This window comes from Myotis myotis, unplaced genomic scaffold (assembly GCF_014108235.1).
Source record: "Myotis myotis isolate mMyoMyo1 unplaced genomic scaffold, mMyoMyo1.p scaffold_m19_p_16, whole genome shotgun sequence".
NCBI lineage: Eukaryota > Metazoa > Chordata > Mammalia > Chiroptera > Vespertilionidae > Myotis > Myotis myotis.
Window position 1 is genome coordinate 47,282,272 of NW_023416320.1, and position 17,914 is coordinate 47,300,185.

The 17,914-nt window shown below is 53.7% G+C and overlaps 1 protein-coding gene across 1 annotated transcript; it reads right to left on the reverse strand.

Moving 5' to 3' along the window:
- Positions 1–465: 465 nt before the first annotated feature.
- HEY1 (hes related family bHLH transcription factor with YRPW motif 1) lies at positions 466–5,822 on the reverse strand. Its single transcript, XM_036338760.1, has 5 exons — positions 5,283–5,822; positions 4,961–5,036; positions 4,762–4,845; positions 4,408–4,489; positions 466–3,505 (listed from the first exon to the last, which is right to left on the reverse strand). The coding sequence occupies exons 1-5, from the start codon at positions 5,369–5,371 to the stop codon at positions 2,922–2,924; spliced, it is 915 nt and encodes a 304-aa protein (XP_036194653.1). The 5' UTR covers positions 5,372–5,822; the 3' UTR covers positions 466–2,921.
- Positions 5,823–17,914: the final 12,092 nt, after the last annotated feature.

A 17,914-nucleotide genomic window follows, 5' to 3' on the forward strand; every position in this document is an offset into this window, starting at 1 on the left:
TTAAAGAACAACAACAAAAACCATGTAGTAACTAGGCGGTGACAAGTGAAACATTGATGTGACAAGTGCAACATGCCCCATGCTTTACTCCTTTCTTACCCTGAGCCGCCATCTAAACCTGGGTACCTGTCAGAGCCGCTGAGACGGTCTGGGGCGATGCTGCTCAGTAATGCTGTAACGTCATTGGAAATCGCAGTTGCTAAAATTAAACTGGCACTTGGCAGAAATCATCAGAACACTTTGCATCACACACTGTGACAGAAAGTGTCTACAGCTCAGGCAGCCCTCAAACAGAGCTCTGTTCACAAGAGGGACCACGGGCCAAGGCCACACAGAGAAAGTCGCTGCCCAAGTTCAAAGTCCAAACTTCTCTTTGCCTTCCAGTCTTTGTTTTTTTTTTTAGTTTTTTTTTATTATTATTTTTTTTTTTTGGTAAAAATCGTTTATTATAAAACCACTGAAACTTCCCATAAAAGATCGAGTTTGCAATAATGTGAACGGCACAGAATTAGGAACCATTGCCCCACACCCTTCCTCAACCCTTTTCATGGCACAAACAAAACTAGATGGAGCCCTTAGCCGCCTGACCTCCAGGCCAGCATTCCTTCCACAAGCAATGCCGTCCTCTCCCGAGGTCAGCCACAAGCAGGCCGGGCTTAAACAGAGCACCCCGAGGCCCCAGCCGTCTGGCCCTCGTTCTGGCTCGATTTCGGCGGTTCCGAAGCTGGACAGCCGTGCTCACAATCAGGGAGGTCACAGCGCACCGGCACAAGGGCTGTCTGATAAGGAAGAGCAGGACTCTGCACCAAACAGCGTCGGTACCATCCACAATTCGACGTAAACGACCTCTGGGAAAGGGCTGTCTTGTAATAAGGTCAGGACTTGGTCGCGACGCAGCCTCGAAGCCGGCCCCAGCGCTGGCCTGGCGGCAAGCAGGCAGGGATATCCGGCAGGAGCTGCCAGTCTTCATTTTCTTAAAGCAGGGCAGGGAGGAGGCACTCGGTGGTTGGGCAAAGAGAAGGAGGGCTCTACTTTGTCACCCGCCCGAGTGGGTTTCCTCCCTCACTCCCCACCCCATCAGGATCAAGGCCAACTCCCTGTGAGCTGGCGGGAGCCCTCTTGAGTGGCAGGAGGAAGACTTTTAGGGCAATGGGAAGGCACCTCTGCCGGGCCCAGATGGCTGTCTCTGTTCCAGCCTCCTCACTGCACAGCTCAGGAGTCAAATGCAGCTAAAGGGTTAAACACATTCCCTGGAAACAAGAGCAGGAAAGATCCCTGGCCGTGCAGGTGCAGAATCACAGCCTGCCGCCGCTCACCAGGCCACAGACTCCCACAGAGTCCCGGCACTCAGAGGGAGCCACGCGTGGCTTTCCTTATTTTGCCATTTTAAGAAAAAGGAAAGAAATGAAATAAATTTTCTGCTCTCTTAACATGGGACCAAGCACACAGGAGGTGCTCTCAGTAAATATTTCTGGAATGGTCAACACAGTTTTATAAGATTTCATCAGAGTTCCTTCCCACCTGCACCTCCAGCCTGATACTGAGGTGTCTGGTCCACAGGCGGCCAGGTCAGGGCCAGGTCATGGGGCATAACGGCCAAAGGGCCATGTCCCCTGGTGGGAGACAGGCCAAAGCCTGCCTGGCCATGACGTCCTCTCCCTCAACAGCACGGATCCGCAGAGTTTAGAATTCCACAGGAGATGAAAGCGTTAAACTGGTGATTGTGAAAAATGCAAACAAGAGAAAATGTATCTTTTCTTAGCCAACAGAGGGAAAGGCCAAGGGGTGCAGACACACAGCAGAATAGTTTGTTCCCTCTTTTTTATTGAGTCACCACACATCAGTACAACAGCGGTCAAGCCCAGCTCGGTGGAGGTGTTCAAGTTACTCCTGCTAAACGAATAAACCTGTAATAGCCCGAGTCCAAAGAAATAAAAACAGGAGGCAGCAAAGCCCTTTTAAATATCTCAACAGCCACATCTGCATGCGCCAAAAAAGGAAAACGCAACATAAAAGCTTCCAGTGAGAAGAAAATATGGCCAGTCCTGGAAGAATTAGGGTATGCCTTTAACAGGATCCACTGGACCGTTCCACCGGACCACCTGCCCACCTGGTGCACTTCTCCGTGTTAGCATCTGGGAGATCTGGGAGATCAAAATGCGTCACACGGCTCGGGGCTGGAAATGCAGGGTAGTCTATGCAATTATCCTCATCTCCTCACAGCCCACTTCAACAGCGGCACATGGCTCCCTCCTGACTAAGCCAGAACTGCCCGTCTGGTCCCGGCAGACGGTTGGTCATGAACTCAGGGCTCCTGGTGGACTCTGTACATCCACCTTTCCTGCTGTAGGAGGCAGAGAATTCGCCTTCTTTCTTGGATAAAGCTGATCATCTGATTTGTCAAACGCTTTGTTCAGAAATACAAAATCCAATATCCCCCCACCCCAAAAAAAGAATATTATTTATACAACACCTTCATTGTCAAAGTATTAACAGACAGCTTCACGTTAATATTCAGCATCGTGGTTTGGAAAATTAATTCTAAAAACAGAATGTAACACAGCCCCCAAATACTAAGAATTCCCCAAACTCTGAGGCAAAAATTGAATCACTCGTAGACCAATAGGTTTACAAAGTAAATTAGGCACAGTACAAACCTATCAGCAGGTGTCGGTTTATACTATTTCCATTTAATGTTTGGAACAAAATTTAAAACCTGCTAATACATGTCATGATTTAAAAAAAAAAAAACATTAAGAAAGAAAAGGTAAAACAACAAACCTTTCGCCTTTCAACAGAATTTATCTGGGATTGTACCTGTTTCCTCTTTATTATAACTGACGACTTTAAGGTGATGTCGGCAACCGCCAGCGCAGCTGGGATTGTAAGCGGTCCCTCCCTCCTTCTACAGCATCAGTTCTTTAAAAAGCTCCGATCTCCGTCCCCCACGGTCTATAGGGCTTGCCGAGGTTTGCTGCCTGCGTGGGTGCCGACGGGCTCAGCGCACTGGGAGAGAGTAAGTGGAAGGAGCCGAAAGAGAAGGGGAAGGCGGAGAGGGAGGCCACGGAGGAGAGCAGGGGTGGCGACAGTTTGGAGGCGGAGGTGACCACGGGGAGCACCGGTCCAAGGCCACCGCTAGGGGGCGCTCGCAGGGTGGGCGCCTCGGGATGAGCCGCCGCCAAGCGGCCCTGGTGGTGCGGGTCCGTGGGCGAGGCCGCCGAGCCGCTGTTCCCGTGGCCGTTCTGGGGCAGCAGCAGCGGGTGCGCCCCGTGCGGAGGGTGTCCGAAGGCGCTCCCCCAGGGAAGGTGCCCGAGGCCCGCGTGCCCACCACTCGCCGCTTCCCGCTGGGAGGCGTAGTTGTTAAGATGCGATACCAGCCGGACTCGAAGCGGGTCGGAGGCATCCAGCCCCTCGATGATGCTCAGGTAGCGGGCGACCTCTGCCAGGCACTCCCGGAACCCCAAACTCCGGTAGTCCATGGCCAGGGCGTGCGCGTCGAAGTAGCCTGGGGCAGAGAACAAAAGAAACACCTCTAGGCTCCGCTCGCGGCCCGCCTTCCTTCAATCCCGGCGGCAGCCCTTCCCAGCAGAGACCTACGTCCTGAAAAGACCGCATTCCCGGGCTCTTCTCAAAGTCCAAATAGTTTGGAGTCGACCAAAATCTCTGCATTAACCAACAGGAGACGTCTGTGTTCGCTAATGCGAGTTCAAAGCCCAATTAGAAGCCGCCGAGCAGAAATTAGAATTCTACCCTACCGGCAGATGAAACTATGCTCGTTCGTTCCTTTAATGTTTTCCCTCAACAACAACAAAAAAATACATCAAGGGCAGAGAAACCACAGAGCAGTGAAATGCATTAGACACGCAGATGTAAGTTACCATGCAGCTTGCAGGCACTTGGTCCCGCTGGAGACAGACACACAGACCCTGGCCCCCCACCTTCCCTCAGGTTTGCTGCTTCCCCACAACAGGTTTCTTGCCTCAAGAGTTATGTGGTGGCTCTTTTTTTTTTTTTTTTAATTCTGTATATAAAATTAACACCATATACTTTTTAAAAAGTTCTCTTCTCAAAATGGCAATACACAAATGTGGAGGGAGCTACCTGACCTTCTGCAGGGCTGCCACAATTTCAGGGCACTTCACACATAATAGGCATTTCCCATAAGAAGGTGCTAATGTGCAGGGAGGGGGCTGGGGCAATGAATCCAATGGAGAAAAACCTCTGTGCATTTCAAAACGGACAGACAGGCAACCGCACACACCTCGCAGGGGTCCCTCCCCACCCCCAAAGCACACAGTAAAAACAAGGCAGCGGCTGCAAAGACCCAGGCCTGCACAGTGGCTCCATCTGCCCCAGCTCGGCCCCCGCCCCCCAACTCCGGCCCAGGCAGGGGCCAGGCACGCGTACCTTTCCCTCCTGCAGTGTGCAGCATTTTCAGGTGATCCACCGTCATCTGCAGGATCTCGGCTTTCTCTAGCTTAGCAGATCCCTGGGGGAGGGAACAGCAAAAGATTGACTCGGCACCACGTGCCCGTGGGGAGCAACTTAAAATGCATATGCATATCTGTGCTGTGTGCACCCCAACAGTACAGACTAAGGCGAAACGAGTTGTCTTCCAAAAGTGTGTTGGGTCTGTATGAATTCTCCCCGGCGCAAGCGACACGGTTATTTTCCCAGACACGGATGGGGTTCAAGAGAATGACCGGGAAGGACTGGGGTGAGGGTGGCTACCCTGGGCGCTCTACCTACTTCCTCCATTACCTGCTTCTCAAAAGCACTGGGCACCAGCCTCCTCAGCTCAGACAAGCTGTTATTGATCCGGTCTCGCCGGCGTTTCTCAATGATCTGCAGAAAGCAGGCAAAACAAAGGAGGGCACTTCCATTACGGCTGTAAATCCCAAAGTGAAGAGGTGGTTCTTTCCGTTAATTTTTTTTTTAAGAGCACTGTAAAAAGACTCACGCCTCTCCGTCTTTTCCTGGCCAGGATCTGCGAAGACGTAGCTGGGGACATGCAACCTAGGGCCGAACTCAAGTTTCTGAATGATTGTAAAAAACAAACAGGAATCGCCGTTAGGAGAGGGTCGGGGTCTGGAGGGTCGCCCCACGCTCTCCCCGCACTCAGACTGTTTTGGCAACTTGGGCCTGACAGCGCCTGGGGGTCCCGCGCAAAGGGATGGGCAGAGGGAAGACAGGGCACCAGGGCGCCGGCCCTCGCCCGCTGTCACCGCGGCCGGCCCGCGCTCGCCGCCCGCTCCGGCCCCGCTCTGCCGCCGCCGACTCACCCACTCTCATCCGCGCTCTCCTTCTCCACCTCGACGGCCTCGTCCAGCTCGCTGTCCGAGGAGCTGGACTCGGGGTGGGCGCGCTTCATGCTGGCTGCGCGGGGCTCCGGGCAGCGGCGGCGCGGCGGGCAGGGAGGAGCTCACAGCAGCGGCGACTCTCCGCGGCCGGCTGCTCGGGTTCCGCACACACTGATCCGCTCACGCTCTGCCTCCGGTTAAAACTCAGCCATCCCTTTCCCACGCTGCGCCCCTTCCCAGGGCCCTGGGGAGGACGAGGAGCGCAGGGGGCGGGCGCGGGGGCGGCGCGGGGGCGGGACGGCGGCGCCCGGGCAACAGCCTCCCCTCCGCCAATCCGGCTCCTCGCTTCGCTGATTGACAGCTGCTCGGGGGAGGGGCGCGGACGAGGCTGGGGGCCAGGGCGAACCCCGCGACCGCCCCCGTGCCAGCCCCCGCTTGGCGGCGCGGCGGCGGCTCCTCGGGGGCTTTGCCGGCCGCCGCTGGTGGGAAGGAGGCGGCGCGGGCCGGGGAGGCCGGGCGGGACCCCAGAGCGCGGGCGGCCGCGGCCCGCCCCGCCCCGCACGCCCCGATTGGCCTGGCCGCGCGCCAGGGGCCGCGCCTGCAGCGCCGCCGCTGAGCCGCACGCGCCACGGGCCGTGGGAAAGTGCCGGCGCCGCGGCCGCCAGCCAATCCGGCGGCTGGCGACGGCGACGGCGGCTGCGCTGGCGGCGGCGGCGGCGGCGCTGGGCGTCCGCATGAATGGAGAAGAATAGGCGGGCGGGGGCGCGGGGCCGCGCGAGGGCGCGCCGGCGGGGGCTGGGCGGCCGGCCCCCCGTGTGAACCTGTAATCGGAATCCGGGCGCCGAGCTGCCTCGGAAGCCGCCGCCCCGCGCGGGCCGGGCTGGACCGGGGCCGGGGCCGGGGCCTCTGGCCGGGCGGAGCGCCGGCCGCTCCGCGGAGGGTGCCGGGCGCCATCCACAGTGGCCACCGGCCCTGGGGCCGGCAGTGTGGCGTGGCAGAACGTGGGTCGGCGAATGTTCTTTTTGGTTTCGGGGGCCACGTCTCCCACTTGCAGCCGGCCTCGCTTCCGCAGGGCCTCCCCAGCCTCTGGGATGGGATGAATCGGCCTGTGCATCCAGTTTCCGGGGAAGTGGAGCCCTTGTTTTCCGGGCTAACGAGTGGGGGGAAAGGGCCCCTGGGGATATTTGGGTTTTTTTGTTTTCTTTTTTCAGCCGTTGATGGTCAGATGCTCTCAGAGGGCGCCCGGGCGCCCAGGCCTTGCGTCTGAGGCCGCCCTCTGCGGATTGCACGTCTCTGATCTGGAGACGCAGACACATGCACCCAGGCACGTCCAGCCTAGTGGTGGCGTGGCCAGCACTGAATGCTCAGTGAAGTCCCTGTCCCCAAAAGGACAGATTGAAAAGAAAAAAAGAAAGACAGTGTAGATCTCGGACTGAGTCCCCATTCAAGGATTTGGAGAAGCAGCCAGATGGGTGGTTTGGACCTGGAATCCAGGCTTCTGTCCCCTACCGCGGGGCAGAGCCGTGTTTTCCTCTCAGGACTGCTCTTGCGGCTGCTGACCTTGTGGCTGTCGGGGAGGAAGGCTTGCTGCGTATTGTTGAGGGTGATACAGATTTCTCTCCTCTGCAAATAGCTTCTCCGTTTCTGTCCCTCCTGCATTATTGACCTGAATGCGGCACACGGGGTGGCCTGAGCCTAACGCTCATGTTCCTTTCTTTTTCTCAGCCCCTCGCCCCCCTACACGGGTTAGGCCACCTCCTGGCTCCCACTGAACCTCATGCTACTTCACTTCACCTCCAGGCCCCCAGCCCTTCCTCTGGCCTCTGCTCCCTTGTCTAGGCTGGGCCCCTCCACCCACCACCTGGAATGTGTTCCTGCCTGCACACCAGACACCCGAGCTCCCCAACATCCCACCTCGAGCCACTTGCCAGTGCGCAGCCAAGATCAGTCCTGCTGCCCCGCCCGCTCACGGGGAGCAGAGCTCTCTGGGGGCTGCTATCAGCACAACAGGAGAAGTTCCCCCTCCGCGCTCCTTTCTAGTCTGCCATCAGGCACATAACTGCCGCCTGCCTCTCCCTCCCCGAACCCAATGGAACCATCCACCCGTGCCCATCAGCTTCCCTCTGACCCTCTGACATTGTTCCTTCCCCAAAGTGACAGGACACCCTGCCCCAGAAATCCGGGTGCCCCCTGCCCCTCGGAGGGTCTGTAACTGCCCCAGCCTCTGGATTTGTGGTGCCAGCTTTCCTGCCCCGCCCGGCCCTGTGGGGACACTGACAGCGCAGATGGGCGGGTGAGAGGACAAAGCGAGGTGGGGGGTTCCTGGCTTCACTCTGGCACCTCCACAAAATAGTTCTTCCACATTCAGTGTCACTTTTTCTGTTAAAAAACAACACAAAGGTTTATATTTAAAGTTTCCATTTCCCCTGCTTCTCAACTCTGACTCTCTTATTCATCCACCCAACAAGTGATTTTCCATTGTCACAGATTAAATAAGATCAACTATGTAAAGCATTTACACAGTGCTTGGGCATTAGTAAGCACTTCATATACAGCAGCTGTTATTATTAGCTATGAATATACCTGATTTACCAGTGAGCACATCACTGAGTGCAGGCTACCCTTTGGTTTCCTTCTGAGATTCTGTTGCACATCTAATGAGGCTCAAAGGAGGAAGAAGTCCTTGTCTAGTAACTGGACGTATTAAAAACTCTAGAAAGTAGTTCCCTTCTAAGAGGGTGAGAAAGCCAGTGCTTCTCGTTAGATGCACTAGATTATGTTGTGTAGAGCTAGAACGTAAGCACCTACTATTCATTAAGGAACGTTGTGTTTTCTGAGCCTTTTATTAGGGACCATCCCCTGAGCAGACTGTGCTGTAAGTGTGTGTATACATGAGTGGTGTACTTGGGAACACACCCTGTCAGAAGCCACGAGAACTGTCAGACCAGAGCCCTGAAAAGTGCCAGTTTTCCTCTGTTCTCATACCTGCTGCTTTCTCTAGATGCCGTCTCAATGCCCGGTTGCCTGGTGGCCTGCCCTGCCATGCTGTGCAGAAGTGCCCGGCCACACCCACGCTCCCAATCCAGGTCAGATGGAAGACCCCTGGCCTCAGCCCTGCAGGAAGGAGCTGTTTAACTGGAAACCCCGCAGGGCCCAGCGCCAAGCAGCGGGAGAGAGGACCCCGAGTCTCCTGCTTGGATTCGTACCCTTTCCTCGCAGTGTCACTGGAGCCTGTAACCTCTCTCTGCTGTGTCTGTTTCCTCATCTGTAAAATAAGAATAATCCCCCAACATTTGTTCTTGGTTTTTAAAGGCATGCCCTTTTTGGGAGATCCTAGTAACACATCTGATTCTTTTTCTTTTTTTAATCCTTGCCCAAGAACATGCTTAGAGAGAAGAAGGGAGGGAGAGGGAGGGAGAGAGAGACATCCATGTGAGAGAGAAACATGGATTGTTGACCTCCATGCATGCCCGGACCAGGGATCTAACCGGAAACCTGGTCATGTGCCCTGGCCAGGAATCGAACAGGCACCCTTTCCGTGCACAGGACGATGCTCAACCAGCTGAGCCACCCAGCCCTGCGGCTTTGCTTCTTTTGAAAGGCGAAACGAGACAAAGCATGTGTGCACCGCCGCACGATGGCCATAGGGCGGCTGCTTGGTCCTGAGCTGGGCCTGGCCCCGAGAGGCTGTTTCTGTAGGTTTTCTTGCTCCTGCCAGTAAATTCCTTCAGGAGGGGCCAGGGGATATTTAAAATGCCAAAGCGCATTTCACAGAACCGTACTCCCCAGTTTCTCTATTTTCAATTACATTGGGGAAACTCAGAGATGTCAGGGTGCTCGCGGCCGTGAGCGGCTCTGAGAAATGACCTGCTGCGGAGGTGCGTCGTCCAACACAGACGCCACTCCCGCCCGTGTACTTAGCCAAAGGCAGTGCTGAGACGCAGGTAAGTTCACCAGGGAGAGCGGGGGGGGGGGGGGGGGGCATGGCAAGGCCTGGTGGTGGTGTCCTGGGTCCTGAACATCAACGAGGTACTGCTCAGGCAGAACTGAACTTAGGGGCCAAGATCCCACAGGCAGTCACTAGAATCTGGGCCTTCAGGTGACCTTGCTTGTACTCAGAGGCTAGTGGGGCCAGGCAACATTCCAGATACAAGAGAAAAAAAGAAGCAAAAGGTGTTTGGATGTCATTTTTGCTATGGACTGAATTGTGTTCCCTCTACATATGTGGAAGCCCTAACCACCACCCCCCGCTCCGCCCCCCCCCTAGAGTGGTGGTATTTGGAGATGGGGCCTTTAGGTTTAGAGGAGGGTGGGGCCCCATGATGGCATTAGTGCCCTTATAAGAAGAGACCCCAGAAAGCTATGCTTTCTCTGCCAGATGATGGCAGTGAGAAGGCAGCCTTCTGAAGGCCAGGAAGGGAGCTCTCACCAGCCCCTGGCTGTGCTGGGATCCTGATCTCAGACTTCCAGCCTCTAGAACTATGAAAAAATAAATCTGTGTTGTTTAAGCCACCCAGTCTCTGATATTTTGTTATGGCAGTTGACTAAGACAATTCCTATTTTGAAACTCATATAATGCTAATGTATCTTTCCAGGTAGGCATTTCTGTTATAGATGTGTTCTATTCCACAGTTTTTAAAATATATCAGATTTTGCCCTGGCCAGCAGCTCAGTGGTTAGAGCATCAGCTTGCGAATGGAAGGGTGGGAGGTTCAATTCCAGTCAAGGTCACATACCTGGATTGCAGGCTCCCCACCCTGTTTGGGGCTTGTGCATGAGGCAACCAATTGATGTGGCTCTCTCACTTCGATGTTTTTCTCTCTCTCCCCCTCCCTTCCACTCTCTCTAAAAATCAATCGGGGGGAAAAATCCTCTGATAGGATTAACAAAGCAAAACACTTCAGATTTTACTTTATCAGTAATTGAAAGAGCTAAACAAAATATTTTATACATTTTTCCCACTTAAAAGACCCCATTTTTACAGCATCAAAGATATATTTTTATTTTAAAAATTTTTCATTTCAAATCCCTTATCAATTACAAATTAATGAAATAGGTCAAGTTTCTTTCCAAATAAATGTCAAAGGGCTTGGTGTTTCTGGCAGGTGTCACCATTTAACAGGAGCATGGAGTTCAGTCTGGAATCTTCCTCCTTTCCCTCTCCTTTTTTTTTTTTTTTAAAATATATTTTATTGATTTTTCTACAGAGAGGGAGGGAGAGGGATAGAGAGCTAGAAACATTGATGAGAGAGAAACATCGACCAGCTGCCTCCTGCACACCTCCCACTGGGGATGTGCCCGCAACCAAGGTACATGCCCTTGACTGGAATCGAACCTGGGACCCTTCAGTCCGCAGGCCGATGCTCTATCCACTGAGCCAAACCGGTTTGGCCTTTCCCTCTCCTTTTTGAGCTGCTCATCAAATGACAATGTTGATTTCTGCTGCCGGTTCCCACCGTGCAGAACGGGCCCTACTGGCCTCCCCCGGGGACACGAGACCAGTGAGCCCTGGACTCTCTTCAGGCTTCTACCCCACCCACCCACACCCAACCCCAGAGTGCGATTTACTAAGGTCTCCCTTCTCCCATCCTGAAACTGTGGGCATCCCTCTAGGATCAACTCCCAAGTGCCAGGCGATCGCTCACCCTCTCTCTGGAGCACAGAAGATCTCATTCTTATTAGAATGTGTTTAGAAAGAGAAGTTTCATGAACAGTTCTTTGGCGTTTATCAATGTGAACTTAGATCCCCTTAAAACACATGTGTGCACACACACAGATCTCGCATTAAGAGTTTTCCACACGAGGCATTATATTATAGACTGCAGACATTCTTCCTTCTTGAACTGTTGGATTGGGCACGCAGGCCCACAGCACTGAACGGGGCGGACACACCTGAGAGCTCAGAGAAGACCGAACAGCAGCACATCACAGTGTCCTCTGTGTCAGCATTTTCTCTCTGGCTCTCCTCTGTGACAAGGCCGACAGGTAAGGAGCCCAGGAGGCAGCTGTGATGCTCCCTAGCAGGACTTCTCCCACTGCTTCCTCCACACGTTTACTCCTGGGACAGGTTTCTAGGACCCAGGCCTTACGTGCAAGCCAGAGAGAGTATATTGACAGATGTAAGTGAAGAAAGAATTCTGCAGGATGAGATGCTTTGATGCAATGGGTCAGGGCACCGGGCTTCCCTTATTCTCCCCGCATGTAGGTGTGGCATGGCTGGCGTTTGGAGATGGTTTGGCGGGCTGTGCCATGGTGGGAGAAGAGGACCTCCAGGGTAAGGACATGGAGTAGGAGAGGGACAGTCCAGTGAAAAATGATGACCACGCCAGTGAGGACAAAGACAATGAAACAGGACAAGACAACTTAGTTAGGCTCAGGACAGAATGGGGAGGTTATGAATCCCCATTACACAGGTGAGGGGATACGAAAAGAATACACACGTAGGAGACAGAAGTTCTAGAATTACCTGGAAACCTGCTCGGCATGTACCTGGATGAAGGCTACGATTTCAGGAAGGGAAAGAAAAAGAGAAAGGAGCTCTGACGGGACTGAGCGCTACTCGGCATGTCGTCCTGTGGCGATCATGCAGTGAGCGGAGAATCGCGCCCGGGCTGCTCACTCTGAAACAGCTGTTCTCAGCTCCTAGCCCCGCCCGTTCCCGGGAGGGAGGGCAAGGTGACGCTGGCCCAAGGACCGCACTTTGGGAACCGCTGTTCTGAAGACCATTTGTCTTGGTTAATCGAGAAACTTGGTCCGTCAGAGGGCAGTTGAGAAAACAAGGTGGGAGGGGTTTGAGTCTATCAGATCACACTGAGAGACACGACACTCAGCTCTGCGTCTTGGAAGTCAGCCGAGATCTTTACAATGATCAGAGCCGAGCACTTTTCCAGTTAATGCGGATAGATGTTGAATTCCTAAGTTGACCTCTTTGCATTTGGGGATGGGTTTTGCTTTCGGTGGTAATGGTTTTGGTGTTTAAGAAAGTAACTAACTGCTTGAGAGACCATGGACTCTGCAAATAAGTTTCCCGTGGGAAGGGCTCCGTGGAGAAGAAAGGAAACCATTGTTTTCTCTGTGTCCAAGGACATGTGCAGGCCCCTGCAACCCAAATAAACGAGCAAATAAAAGATAAAAGCGCAAAGGAGACCATCCTTTCCATCTGCAAAGGCAAAATAATTAAAAACTCGGTGAACATTACAGTGGCAATAATAGAACTTAATACTATGTGTTAATTATATAAACAGAGAAACTGTTATGATTCCTCTAGGGCCCACTCCCTTGTTTTGTATTGAACTATGACTCTCTCTCATATATGTATATGTGTGTGTGTGTGTGTGTGTGTGTGTGTGTGTGTTCCAACTTCAAACCCTAGAACTATGCTGTTCAGACTAGTAGCTCTCAAGCTTTACATACATGTTGGGTGTATCAGAGTTCAATATAAAATATACGATATATAACTTCAGGCCCTAGAACTACACCATTCGGCCTGGTGGTTCTCAAACTGTAGTGAGCACCAGACTCACTTGAAGGACTTAAGAAAACACAGGGTCTTGGGCCCCGCCTGGAGGGGGTCTGATTCAGTAAGTCTAGAGTGGACTCAGGATTTGTATTTCAACTTTCCAGGAAAGACTGATGCGTGTTTAGGGCCATACTTCAGGAACTGAGGCTTAGATCTATAGTTCACAACGCACCACTTGGCCACATGTTAGAATAACTTGAGGTGGTTTTATTTTGTTTTAATCCCAATTCTTATCACAGACCTCAAAACACATCCAGAATCTCTGGGAAGGGAACCAAGGCACCAGCAGGCTTTGAAGTGCTCTGTGAGTCCAACGCGGAGCCACAGTGGAGGATTTCTAGCTAGATCGGTAGTTGTCACGTCAGAATCCCCGGGAGGACTCCTAAACCAGACTGCTGGCCCCTCTCCGGGGGCTTCTGAGTCAGAGAGTCTGCTTGGGTCCGAGAATGTGTATTTCAATCACGGTCCCAGGTGATGTTGCTGCTGGTCCCAGAACCACACTTTGAGAACCACCAGTTAGACCAGCTTGAATGAACTTGGGATCGAGGAGGGGATCTGGTATAAAAGACTGAAGTTAGGCTCCCCAACCCCCCAACATACCAACAAAAACTGGGCACTGGGATTTAGTGAGTCCGGGATGGCATGGGCAAACTCTCCAGGTGACTGTTACGTGCGGCTAAGACTGATAATCACCGCCACACCCACAAAGGATGCAACAAATGCCTCACCTGTAACTTTTGTTGCTCACCTGGTTGAATATGATGTCTTCCAACTACAATATATTCCTGCTTTAACAATTACATGCAGTATACATCTCTGTGCTACATTGAAGTAAATGGAAGTTATGGCAGTCATTTCTGAATTTGAGAACCAACTAGGTTAAGCGAGGAGGGGATTCTCCCCCCTTTTTTTGCTATAAATACAAGTTACTGCCTGAAATCATTTTAATGTAACATGGTAACCCACCCCTTTGTTGATCTGCAGCTAGTCATGTAAACAGAAACATTATACCTGTTATTATAAAAGCAGTTTCCTATAAATGAGAATTTATGCTTATATCTAAATAAACTTGAAACCTGATCAAACACCCTGGCTCCAGGAAATGACTTTGGGTTTGGACAACACAAACCAGAGAAAGGGTTTACTGCCAGCTGAGATTATGAATATACGGGGTCATTTTAAATCACATAGTATGACAGTAACTTGTCTGCTACAGACAGTAGAAGCTGAGATTGGGGGGCGGGGGCGGGGGGGCAGGGCGGGGGTCGGGGGGGAAGTGCCAGACGGAATCAGCTCCTAACCAGACCAGCTCAGCCATATCAGTCAAATACATGTTTGTAAATAATTACTTTGTACACCAGCTTTTACTGGAAACTATTGTGTTTTAGCAGCTGATTTAGTATGTTACCATTCATGACCCTTCTAGAATATACTATGCAAGTTCCAGGTCTCACCCGGAGAAAGGCTTTAGCAAGTTAGCACTGGGAAAACAGAAGCTCACTAGAGGGGTGATGACAAAAAAGACACGCCACAGCAAGAACTGGCGAGGACCTGCAGGGCTGAGGAGCCCACACATGGCTGGCTGGGAACTCATGGCCAATGTGGAAGCCGTTTGTCAGTTTCCTTAAAAGTTAAACATAAATTGAGCACACAAGGAACAATCCTGCTCCTAGCTATTTACTGAAGAGAAGAGAAAGCATGTCCACACATAAACATGTGCATGCAAATGTTTATAGCAGCATCCTATATAATAAAGAGGTAATATGCAAATTAGACCTCACACAGTAACATCATCGCAAGATGGCGGCGCACAGCAGGGGCTGGTCCCCGCTGCTGCTCCGCACAGCTTCCCCGGAGTTCCCTCAGCCCTGCCAGGGAGCAGGTCCCAGCTGCTGCCCTGCACGGCTTCCACCGGGGTGACCAGGCCGGCAGGGGAGGGCAGTTGGTGGCCATCAGGCTGGCAGGGGAGGGCAGTTGGGGGCAACTGGGCCAGCAGGGGAGCATTTAGGGGGTAATCAAGCAGGCAGGCAGGCAAGCAGTTAGGAGCCAGCAGTCCCAGAATGTGAGAGGGATGTCCGACTGCCGGGATCTGACTTAACCCAGCAGTCAGACATTCCCCAAGGGGTCCCAGATTGGAGCGGGTGCAGGCTGGGCTGAGGGACACCACCACCACCCCTCCCATCCCCCCCAGTGCACAAATTTCATGCACCAGGCCTCTAGTTATTCATAATGGCCAAAAGGTGGAAATGTCCATCGAATGTCCATCACAGATGAATGGGTACACTAACTGTGTTTATAGCCCTTGCAGCGGGATACTAGTCAGCCATGAAAGGGCAGGACTGACATACTCCGCCGCAACCTGGATAAACCTTGAAAACAGGCCCAGTGAAAGAAAGCAGTCCCAGAGGTGGCAGCACAGGATTCCACTGCGATGGACAGTCTAGGTTAGGCCGACTGTAGACAAGGCTAGAAGAGGCAGGAAGCACCTGAGTGATTGCTTAGACCTGGGGTGGAGGGAGGGAGGGAGGGAGGGAGGAATGCGGGGGCAGGGAAAGTTAAAGGGCTTTTTGTTTTTTTGTTATCTTTTGAGAAGATGAAAATGTTCTACAATTGACCCTACCGATGGTGGCGTTTACCTGGGAGTGTCCTAAAAGCTATGGAATCGCCCCCTTTAAATGGGCATGTGAACGACATCTCAGGAAAGCGATCCTATACGGAACGTGGCTTACTGAGAAACGGGGAAAGCCAATTCCCCTCAGCCCATCACTGACATCACCTTGGACAGGACTCGGGGCGCATGCGCAGGGAACGTCCCACAGCTGGTTAAGGGGAGCGGGGTTTGGGGGCGCCGCTCGGGGTCCTCGCCTCCCCTGCTGCAGCCGCACAGCTCGCGGAAAAAGCGGGGACCACTCTTCCCGCCGGGAATGCACCCCGTGCCGCCGCGGGCACACGTCCGGCGGCGGAGGACGGCCGGTGACCGTCTTTCTTCCCCCTCTTCCCCGACAAAGGGGAGCCGACCTCCCGCGTGACCTGGCAAGAGCTGCGGCTCCCTAACCACGTTTCCCCCCATTGTGTGCCGGAGGGACGACCCGGAGGCCGGGCAGGCGGGGGGCGGGGGGTGGGTGGGGGAGGGGCGCTGCCGGGCGGCGCGGCCCCGGTTCCCACGCTCCTATTGTTGGCGACTTTGTTCCCGATGCCCGTCACGTGTGCTAATTAGCTGGAGCCGACGGCCGGCTGGGGGGCGTGCGGCCGCCCCGCGCAGAAAGAGCGCTTCCTGGGGAGCAGCGCTGGGGCTCCGGCTCCTCCCGCTCCTCCGGCGCCCGCGCCCCCGCCGCCCGGGAGGGAGTGGGAAGGGGAAGACGTGCTGAGGCTGGGGCGAAGGCACGGAGGAGCGGAGGGGCGGGGTGAAAGGAGAAAGTCCCATCAGACTCCCAATGTCGGAGCGGCCTTACTGACTCCTCCACCATCTCGGTGGGCGAGTCTTCCCCGGGAAGGTGTGGCGTGAAATTGTAAAAAGCCTGTGCTCAACTCCCGATAAGACAAGCACGCGCCACCGGAAAGGAGAAGGAAGAGCGGTGGCTTTCCAGTCGGTGACTTCTGAGCCAGTGGCCGTCTGCGGACGCCGGGCTCTGAGATTGATGCGCTGGGTGCTGAGCTTGTAGGAGGCGCAGGGAGAGGCCGCGCACAGAGGACAGGCCCCGCCGCGCAGGGAAAAGAAAAGCGCTTCTGAGTGCCTTGGCCTTGTTGGGTTGCAAGATTCAGCAACACTCTGATGCGCACCCTGGAAGGCCCACGGGGAAGGCAATGTCCCCCACATCCCTTTCTATAACTAAGCAGGGGGGCGGGAGGGGGGGGGAGGGATGGCTCTTTAGAAGCCGCGGGGTCTAACCGTATATGTTCTAGCAACGCAGAAGGTTCTGCTCTTTCCATGGAGAGGGGCCGGGCGGGTAGACGGAGGGCAACTTCATTCAACAGGCACCATTAAGGATTTTTTTAAATGTTTTTATCGATTTTAGAGAGAGGAAGGGAGAGGAAGAGAGAGACAGAAACATCAATGATGAAAGAGATCGGCTGCCTCCTGCGCACACACACACACACACACACACACACACACAGCCATTGAGGATGGAGCCTGAAACCTAGCAGGTGTCCTGATCGGGAATCTAACCGTGACCTCCTGGTTCATGGGTCCGTGTCAACCACTAAGCCACACAGGCCGGGTCAGCAAAGATGTTTTGAGCGTCTCCTATGAGCCAGGCACTTGCCCAGGGCTGGAGGTGGAGCGATGAGACACCCTGAACCTGCCTTTAAGCAGTTTCCAAATTCAGTGGAGGAGACAGATAAGCCTGTAGGCCCGTAGTTAGGGGTGACTCCGCATGGAGGTCTGTGTTGGGGACCCTGAGCGCCAGACAAGGGCACCAGAGCCAGCAGGGACTTGGGAGAGGCTCCTAGAGAAGGGATGACTCATCAGACGCTGAAGTGACAAGTGGCCAAGAGAAGGGAGCAAAAGCATCCTGAAAAGAGGTACCACGGCCTTGGAGTATGACCATAGCTGCTGCAGGGCCGGAGTGCTGGGGCCACGGAAACTCTTGTTGAGGTAACCTTGGACTTTATCCTAAATGCCATGAGAGATTTTAAGCAAAGGAGTAAGAGCATCAGGCTTGTCCTTTAGAAAGGTAACTTGGGCCCAGCCAGTGTGGCTCAGTGGTTGAGCATCGACCCATGAGTCAGGAGGTCACAGTTCTATTCTTTGTAGGGGCACATGCCCCGGTTGTGGGCTCAATCTACTGGGATGTGCAGGAGGCAGCTGATCAGTGGTTCTCTGTAGAGGGCCGCCAGGGAAGCACCTAGGCATTTTCTTATAATTATTGTCAGCTGAACTCAGAGCTTAGGCAGAGCCACGCCCTGGGAACATGCTTCCCCAATAAGGCTGGACATGTTAATCAGGCAGGAGCGGAACTAGATAGGTAAATCTAGGGCTTTAAAATAAACCTGCTGTGTGGCTCAGCCGCTTTTTGCCGCCTCTCCATCAGAGAGGATGGCGCCCACCTGGCCCCAGCTTAAAATCTATTTTCGCGTCTTGGTCTTTCTTTAA

Coding starts and splice junctions, on each gene's coding strand:
- HEY1 (XM_036338760.1), bottom strand. CDS start 5,371: ATGAAGCGCGCCCACCCCGAGTCCAGCTCCTCGGACAGCGAGCTGGAC. Junction 4,490..4,761: donor CCAGTGCTTTTGAGAAGCAG/GTAATGGAGGAA, acceptor TCCCTCCCCCAG/GGATCTGCTAAGCTAGAGAA. Junction 3,506..4,407: donor GCACACTGCAGGAGGGAAAG/GTACGCGTGCCT, acceptor TCTCTGCCCCAG/GCTACTTCGACGCGCACGCC.